General features: G+C 42.8%; 1 protein-coding gene across 1 annotated transcript in view; it reads left to right on the top strand.

Annotated features, from left to right (window-relative positions):
• The first annotated feature begins 935 nt into the window (after positions 1-935).
• Positions 936-9,216, top strand: part of ITGA11 (integrin subunit alpha 11) — a 192,204-nt gene continuing 183,923 nt past the window's right edge. The window contains exon 1 of the mRNA XM_050967522.1: positions 936-1,002. Coding sequence (XP_050823479.1) covers positions 999-1,002 — 4 coding nt within the window. The 5' untranslated portion in view covers positions 936-998. The remainder of the gene's footprint in view (positions 1,003-9,216) is intronic.

The raw sequence follows: 9,216 nt of genomic DNA, 5'->3' as shown, positions 1-9,216 counted from the left end.
CACAAGTGAAATCTGTGTCAGACATTGGCGTGGCTCCAGTATCTTCACTAGATTTAGAGCAGGGGTGATGCTGGCCCGTTGTCACCAAATCAAAGATGCACCGTTTAGTGTAACCACGTGTTCAAAGAATTTGCCTATTTATTTTGAGTGCTTTTGTTGAAAATAATTTCCCTTCCCCTCAGCTCTGAGCATGTCTCCCGTTTGCCTAAATCTCTGAACTGGGTTCCCCTCTTCCATATACATTCAACCTTCTGCTTCTCCCTTTCAAAGTTCTCTGTGACAGATCTTCTGCACATGCATCTCTGCCCTCAGCTCCTTCTACACTCCTACCGCACCGGCTCTGCTTCATCCTCAGTGGGGGCTCAGTCTAGCATGTAGAAAGGGACATTTTGCACCTGCCACCAGCAGTGACCAAGAGGTACAGTTAAAGCGCATTGCATCCGTACAGTGTGATTAAGCTGCTATATTGCAGCAGTGCTTGCTTGATTTTGCTGCATGCTTTTCACAGTTTGAATCCAGTCCTCTGTTTTATTTTCTCAACATTATTTTTTCTTGTGGGGCTCAAGCCTCAGTTAGCCAGTGTTTTAACAGGACGTGCTAATGTACGTGGCTTTTGTGGCATTAGCACCCCGGGAATAATGTCTGACTTAGGAGGAGCCCCAGCATCCTTCACAACTCACCCACTCCATGTAACAACCTTCCCGAACTGTCCTGATTCCAATTCCCATAAACAAAAGCTGTAGATCTAAAGTGCTGTGGAATGCACCAAGTCCTGAAGGGTCTGGAATCCCTGGAAAAGATGTTTCACTTGGAAAACCCCCTCCGGAGGCTTTATTTCTTCTTTATGATTTCCCCAGGTTATCCTCCAAGGCTGCTCTACCAATGAGTGAGCGCTCACGTGCCAAAATCCATCCACCTGTAAATCCTCTTTGAAGGCGGCTGCTGCCACACGCTTTGATGAACAGTCAAGAGGGTTAAATGAATGGTCTTCAAGGGCAATGGGTATGGCTTTGATTGTAGCGATTTTCAAGTGTTTTACAAGTCTAAGAGAATGGAAAATGTCTCAGATTGACAGAGTCATCTCAGTTCCTAGCCAACATCATTTCTAAGAATCCTGGAAAAATAGTGGAGCGGTGGGGAAAGCTTGACAGGGCCAGTTGAGAAGCCAATTCTTTGCTCCCTAGACACGTGAGAGAGTGAGAGAGAGAGTTGGACGGGAAGGCATGACAAATGAAGGCTAGAGACCCACAATTAATTGGTATCAAAAGAAAGGGAGTGAAACGTGGCCCTCATCATTTATAAGTAGCTTTATATTGCAGCATCCAGCATTTGTCTATAAATTCTCTTTGTTAGGAATTACATTTTTAGAAGATGAAGGTCCAAAGTCTCACCTGCTATAAATCAGGATAATTCCATTGTCGTCAGCAGAACGGGGCCAATTTATACCAGTGGAGCATCCGGGTCTCTTGACTGCAACTTCTGTTATTTATGAGGGCAGCTTGTGTTACCTGTAGCAGCAAGTTTTCAACTCACTCCCGAAGATGCTGACTGAGCAGTTGCAGCTCCCACAGCCAGACTTGGAGTTGTGGGTGCTTAGCACCTCTGAATCAGTCTGCGGATGAATGCTGCCTTAGGCTTTTTGGTCTGACACTGGGGGAGCTGGATACCTGAGAACTTTAGCCTAGTGTCTGCTGCTCTCAATTGCTGTTTTTGTGATTTTTCGATTTCCTGCCCCATATTCATTGATCAGAAGTGGGCGGAGGGAGGTGGGTGCAGAGATGGCTCTAGCCCGTTTGGACTAAATCCAGTTTAGAGAGTGAAAGTTGGAACCTTCTAGTGGTGGTTTGATGGGTGTCGGTTCAGTTCACAGCAGACAGGTGTCTACAACACACAGAGCACTATCCCATTTGGTCCTAACTGGCAACCTTGTTGGTAGCTACAGCAAAGAACCTGCAGACTGAAAGGGAAGGAGCTCTTACCTTTACTGGTGCTACATGCTGGTCATGGCTGAGGCAATTGGGAGGACCTAAAGCTCAAGATTCAGCTCTAGATTTGGGTCCAAACTTCCCCAAAGTTCAATAGTTGATTTTTTTTTGTGAGTCTCTGGTTTTGATTCAGCCTCTTACTGAGAAAGGGCTGAGCTTAGAGTGGGGATCTGGTGCTGGATTCCCCAGAGTCAGGACTGAGCTAGGCCCATCTCTGCACCTTAGTGGATGAAAGCTCTGTTTTCTTGCTGAGACTTCTCTTTAGAGGTCACTTTCTGCCACACAAGTTCCAACATTTCCACAGGGATAGCAGGGTTCCCAAAACAGTTCAGAAAAAACAAAACTTGTCCTGAATCTTCACCCAGAACTGTACCTGAAACTCTTTTCTGGATAAACAAAGCGGATTCATCTTTCTTCATTTGCTTGTGTCTCTTGCAATTTCCTGTTTTGTCTAGGATTACAAGTAGCTCTCTCCAAGTCAAGCCCTATCATATTCTATTTAGGTTCTCATCCCATGTCCATCACCGTGGCATCTGGGAATCCTGCAAGGATTCTCACAGGCAAACACCAAAAATATCAGAGATCCCACAAGAGTATTTCTTCTCAAAGATTTCCTGCCCAACTTCAGATTTTTTCCATTATGTATGCTAGAGGTTGGTAGGTCTGCACTGTAGGGTACAGAGATGGAGTTCTAACCCCTTCACAAAACTTATGCTTGTTTGTATGTGGGGTTTTGCTGTAGTGTATTGAAATTACAGTCCAGCAAAAATTTGGTTCCAGGTCCTGATGGGACCTATCTTCAAGGGAGTTTGGGTCCAATTTGTTGGTACAGGCCCATCTTTTACATATAATATGGTAATAAAGAGGGGCTTACAGTATATGTTGTGAAAAGGTTATTAAAGATTCCTTTCCTACAGAATCATCCAGATTAAATGTGAGCCTGAGATAGACAGCCAAATGCTACAGAAGAGAAACCAATATACTTGGTCTGGCTTGATTTTTTATAACAGACCTCAGTTCAGACTGCAGCAGAGCAATCATTTAGAATTCTTGTAAATGGTTTTCAGGTGTGAGTAGGTAACGTAACACAAAATAACATACTGGGTAAAAGGAATGACTTTGCTTGCTTGAATGTATTAAGAATACATCAGCCTTAAAAGAAGTCTATAGTTTAGTCCAAAAAACTTTCCCAATTTACGTATCAAACATCTTTGCCTTTAAATATTTATATATGAGAGGAGCCTGGAAAGAATCTTGATGAAGCAATTTTATCCTGGAGAGGTCTTCTGTTATGCATTTAACAGAGTTTCTGAAGTGGAGAACACAGGGTAGCCCAGGGCATGGGACAGGGGAGGGCAAACTACAGCCGGAGGACCAGATCCGGCCCGTCAGGGCTTTCAGTCTGGCCCGCGGGATTGCCAGCCCCGTGGTGCAGCAGGGCTAAGGCAGGCTCCCTGCCAAAAAGTTTGCGCACCCTTGGCATAAGACTTAACAGGGATCAGTAGCATCTTATGGTCCCATGGAACAGATCTGAGTTGGACAGTGGATGATGGCTGCAGGAAGTAAGCATTGTCCCAGACCTTACCACCTTCTGCTCCGAGTCCAAAGCATGTGGTTTCCACCGGCCTTCTCTAGAATAAACACTGAATGGCCTCTGAAATCCTACCAAAACAATATTCTTCACTGCACAAAGTTCCCCCCCAGGAGAATAACCCACTTGTGACCAGTATTAGCCATGTCACTTGATGAGCTACTGCAAGGGCTCAGATACTACTGGGATGTGGGTGGAATCAGAACGTATGAAGAATACAATGGCATTCCAGCAGGGGGGGATTTAGATTAATAAAGGTTCAATCTTGAAAATGAGGAGGACTCCTGAGAGGTGTTGAGTGCACTTAACTCCCACTAACTTCAGTGGGAGCTGGGGGCACTCAGCACCTCACAGGAGTGTGCAGGATTGAGTCCTAAAGGTCTTCTGAATGTCAATTCTCACTGGCTTCAGTGGGAGATGAGAGCTCAGTGCCTCCACAGTGCAGTGACAACACCTGTGCCCTGAGCCAAAAGCAGGGTCCCCTTCTGCAACCCTCACTGATCTGCTGCTGTGGGTGAGGTTAGGGACTAAAGACGGAGGGGCCAGGCCCCTCAAGGGACTGCATCGTGGGATGCAGAATGAACATCCTGGAGAGTAGCTGCAGTGAAAGCTTTTTCAGTGTACCTGCACTAAAGTTCACTCAGTGGACTATGGTTTTGCTGTGGCCTAGGATATTCCCTTTAGCTCACAATGAAAAGAGCACCTTAAAAAGTGTGCCCTAAAGACTGTCATTTAACTGGCAGGGAGTTCATGTGTCTCCAAGTGTGAGAGCCCAGTTAGCTGGGGGAAGGAATTTAGCTTTTTGCAAGGAGAGCTATTGCTAGTAGATTTTGCAGCTGAGCCTGCAATGCAGTGTTCACTGCGGGCCCTGCTCGGTGACACAGCTCTGCCCATGCCCACCCAGGTCTTACAGTGAGATCTCCACTTTCCTAAGTGATTTCTTGGAGCGCGTCCCCGCTGGGAGAGCAGTATCTTTGCATTCTTTTCCTATTGATTTCAGTGGGGCCAGAGTGACACTCTGGTTTTGGTGGTGGTAAGCTTTTCTCACAGTAGCTCCATACCTTCAAGTTCTCCCAGCTTCCTTTTGACTTTCAAGCCACTCAGTCACCAGTCACAAAGTGGTTTCATTGGTTGTAATCGTTTTTTGACTCACAGAACTTTTCTAATGAAAACTAGAGCTCCAGGTACCATTTAGGGAAGATGCCTGGTCCCATGGGGAAGGGTGGGCACGGACTTGGCAGTAGGGCTGGGCAAAATCCTTCCAGTAAATAGTAAATTTGTGAAGAGAGGTATTTTTCAGAACACTGAAACTATTTGTGAATTTGGCAAATACTTTCAGCTGGAAAAAACCCTGAGTAATGTCGCAATGGTTCATGTCAACATTGTCGAAACCAAAGCTCAGTTTGAATCAAGATTCAAAATCTTTCATTCAACCCAAATAATTTTGTTTGTTTGTTTGTTTTTCATTTTGGTGAGGGAAAACAAAAAATATCTAGTTTTGGTTTGAAACTAGGTGATTTTTTTTCCAGTTTGGCCACTGAACCTAAAAATCAGTTTTGTTCAGTTCTATTGTGGAGATCTGGGTTCTATTCCTGGCTCCCCCACTGACCTGCTGTGTGACCCTGGGCCAATTGTTGCATCTCTGTGCCTCAGTTTCCCTCCCCCATCTTTTGTCTTGTCTAATTAGCTTGTAAGTCCTTTGCAGCAGGGACTGTCTTTACTACGTGACACTACAATGTCTAGCGCCGTGGATCTCAGCTGTCTCTTGGGGATTTTGGCTGCTACTGCAATACAGATAATCAACAATTTATAGATCCTGGATAATTTTTTTTGTCCTGACTGTTTTCCTGTGAGCATGATACAAAGTAAATATAATCCTCATTACATTAACATCAGAGCTCTGACCCACTAGAGGTTTTGTTCTTCATTAGGTAGGGCACCAGACTGAACATTTTAAATGTGTAGCGCTTCCACAGCATCATTCAAGTGTCTTTTTTTTAAATAACAAACAACGAAATATTCCTGTGGGAAGAATGTCCTCAAGTAGCCTACTTTGGAGAGTTACTGAATCCAATGAAACACGTTTCCCCAGGAATCTAGCTCAGAAATTGTATACAAAAGACATATTCTTCTCATAATGGCTTTGCAAAATCTTGTTTTAGTAAAGTGCTAAAAACAGAATCTTGCCAAGATGGAAGTAGAGGTGACTCTGCCATGTGCAGGTCCAAGGAAGGAATCTCACGTGCACTGCAGGAGAATTGAGATGCCGTGGTACAAACACTAGATGTTTGCAGCAACAAAGCTTCAGGTGGATAGTTACCGAAATGCTTTTCTGCTGTTCCCGTGTAAGCATATGGGCAGCTGAGAGAAAACAGAATTTTTATGTGAACAATAAGGGGAGAGGGATATTTCTTTTTAAATGTTTAAATGAGAAGTTTTTTGAAACCACATTTTCTTGGAGTCTAAGTTTTTCAGTTAAGCATTGGTTTTTTCTCCTACAAAATTTGTAGGCTATTGTGTCATGCTGGGATGTGTCAGCCCACAGCATTTAAAAAGACTTGGCTTAAAAAACAAACATAAGAAAACCCCAGTTTACAAACTGTTTTCAAACTCTTTAAATTGTGATTGCAAAAAATGTGCAGCACTTTCACAAATGTGACTTTTTGCCAACACACTTACAGGTAACTACACTGAATTCAAAAGCAGAGAAACTCTAGACACATCATAAACACTAAGCATAGCATCACACACACAATGTTTTATAGAGATTTGAGGACTGATTTTTAATTATAACATAAAATATGAGCGAGATGAGAGTTGCCTTTGAACTGCATAAAAAATCTCGTTTTGGCTTGAAAACAGAAGACAATTTTGTAAACTGTAGCCAGAAATATTGATCCATATAACCTGGGTAGGAAGAGCATAGTAACTGTATTGTGTGACACTGTGCAAAACTTGACATGATTTTATTTGGTTATTGTAACAAACTGAAGTTGGCCTTTAGTACATACTGAATGCTGGCCTTCACAACAGATATTGCACACAGATGGCATGCAAAAAATCCACTTGTCTGTGGAAAGAAAGAGAGTACTTGAGCTATGCTTCCTGTCCAATTTATATTGTTTATGAAGGCATTCATTTACCGTGGTGATGCATGCAGCATAAATACCTAGAGAGAATAGCATCATTTTTCATCTACAGTATAACTTGGAAGGTACTAAGTTGACTGTCTGGTTTTGATTTTTGATACATGAACCTTTTATGATAGTATTTGATCTTCAGCTTGTTTAACTGATTCCTGAGAGGTAATAACTGTCTGCATCTATTTGCGTACATGGCTTCTGAGCTTCAGTGCCGCAGAAGGAATGGAACTGGGAATCATGGCATAGAACTGAGCAAAGGACGACTTAGGAGAAATAGCAGGAAATGTTTTCAGAGGGTGGGAGCTTATAGACTGTGTCATGGCCTGCCAAGGGAAACAGGAGAAGACCAGGCCCAGACTAGGTTTGGCAGAATACTTGATAATATGTCATAGGCTCCAGTGCTGCATGGACCCAGAAGGTACATCTAGACTGCAACGTAAGCGCAGAGTTAGTAGAAGTCGAGTTAGCTGAGTTTTTTAACCTAGGACTTGAGCATCTACACTCAATTGTAACCACAGGTTAGGAGCTGTTGAACCCTGGGACACAACCTGAGGCTCCAGGTTCTACACTACATTATGTGGGTCCAAGTCCAACCACCCATATCCCAGACTGTGTTCACAGTGTGAAATGATGGATGGAGATAATATCTAACTTACAGTTAAATCATTCAGTTTTGCAAATGGACAAGTAGAGCCTGTGTGGATGGGCCACAGGTCTATTAATACTAATTGAGCTGTACCCTGGTGACATTCTAGATGATAGTCCTGTGTTCCAGGGATGATGCTAAGTATGCTGTCCCAATCTCCTGTCAGCAGAATGCGTCTTCACCAGGCACGCTACAGTGGTGCAGTTGCATTGGTGCAGCTGTGCCAATGTAGCACGGTAGTGTTGACCTGCTCATAGTGTTGTAACAACTCTGTAGTTGGGACTAAGTCAAAAATCTGTTCCTGGCTGTTAAATCCTCCGTGTAACAGTCTGTGGAAGTTCCAGTCTTTGATTGTTAAACAGATATTTGTGAAACCCATGACTGATTTGTTCAAAATACCAAGATGCTTATGATGTTGTGACTTTAAAAAGAATATATAGAAGGAGGTGAGGTCATTGGCCTCAGATACAGAACACTGTACTTTGTGAACTTGAACTGACTCACTTGTGTATGGGCTATTCTCTCCCTTTTGGGTTTTTTTTCCTTCATAGCAAATGCTTACATGCGATATTGTGTGACAACCGCAGGTCTCCCCACTGTTCTTTTTATAGAGAATGCCATGCAGGAGGCCAAAATGGTAGGTAGAAGAGAGAGAAAATCTGGTAGACCTGTTAGTCTAATGTATCTAGTTAAAAATGTGGAGGGATGAAACTTGTAGGGAATTCCCAGGCAGATACAACAGCAAGTAGTTCTCAAAGTCAGATCAGTGTTAGTTTTATCTGAAGATACCCCTGTCACTGGGATGTCTTTTCAATAGCTTTATGGATTGGAGAAAGAAAGAGGAACCACCTGCTTGATGCAGTAATAAATTGTTTAACCTTGGACTATTTCTCATTTGGCATCACAGAACTAGTCAAAGGCATTTGTTTAAGAGTTTGGGGGGGGTTGGGGTTTGGAGGATGTTTTTGTCCACTGAGTTGGAGAACTTAGTTGGCTCTTGGTTGCGTTTCCTGGTCTGTAGATGATATTGTGTCTCGGATCTGTTTTTTTTTTTAAATGGGAATTTGTTTCTGTGGAAAATAACTTTCTGATTGAAAAAAACGAAAACCAGACAAAAACTGAAAAATGTTCAGGCATTCCATTTCTCAACAAAAAATGTAAATTTTGATGGAAAACAGACATCTTTCATGAAAAATTTTTATTTACTCAAAAACCCAATTTTCCGTCAAACAGTTTAGATGTTCCATCAATTAGCCCTTGTCTCAGATTTGTGAGCAATACCCAAGTTGAGAATGATTTCCTTGATCAAAGACAAAGTAGGCTGTCTTTGAACAGGGTTTGAAAAAGAACTAGATAAGTTCATGGAGGATAGGTCCATCAATGGCTATCAGCCAGGATGGGCAGGGATGGTGTCCGTAGCCTCTGTTTGCCAGAAGCTGGGAACAGTTGACAGGAAATGGATAATTTGTTGATTACCTGTTCTGTTCATTCCCTCTGGGGCAAATGGCATTGGCCACTGTCGGAAGACAGGATACTGGGCTAGATGGACCTTTGGTCTGACCCAGTATGGCCGTTCTTATGTTTTTATGTTCTTAAGTATGTGGTACATTGCAGGATGGTTCATGTGTATTTCTTTACGTCATTCATACTGCTGTTAACCAAGACTGTGCAATAATTCCCCGTGCAGTGTTCCGAACATATATGTACTCCATTATCTTATATCTTAAAGGCACATCATGTTACAGTACATCCTGTGTATCCTGACATTCAAAAAGCAATATGTGTATGAGTGGCTTGTCTTTTTCTTTTTAAACAAATATCAATCATCAGCTGCATTATCAATACTCTTTT

This window comes from Gopherus flavomarginatus, chromosome 9 (genome assembly GCF_025201925.1).
Source record: "Gopherus flavomarginatus isolate rGopFla2 chromosome 9, rGopFla2.mat.asm, whole genome shotgun sequence".
In the NCBI taxonomy this organism is placed as follows: Eukaryota; Metazoa; Chordata; order Testudines; family Testudinidae; genus Gopherus; species Gopherus flavomarginatus.
Note: the sequence above shows the minus strand (reverse complement) of the source record. Positions and strands in the feature narration are given on the sequence as shown.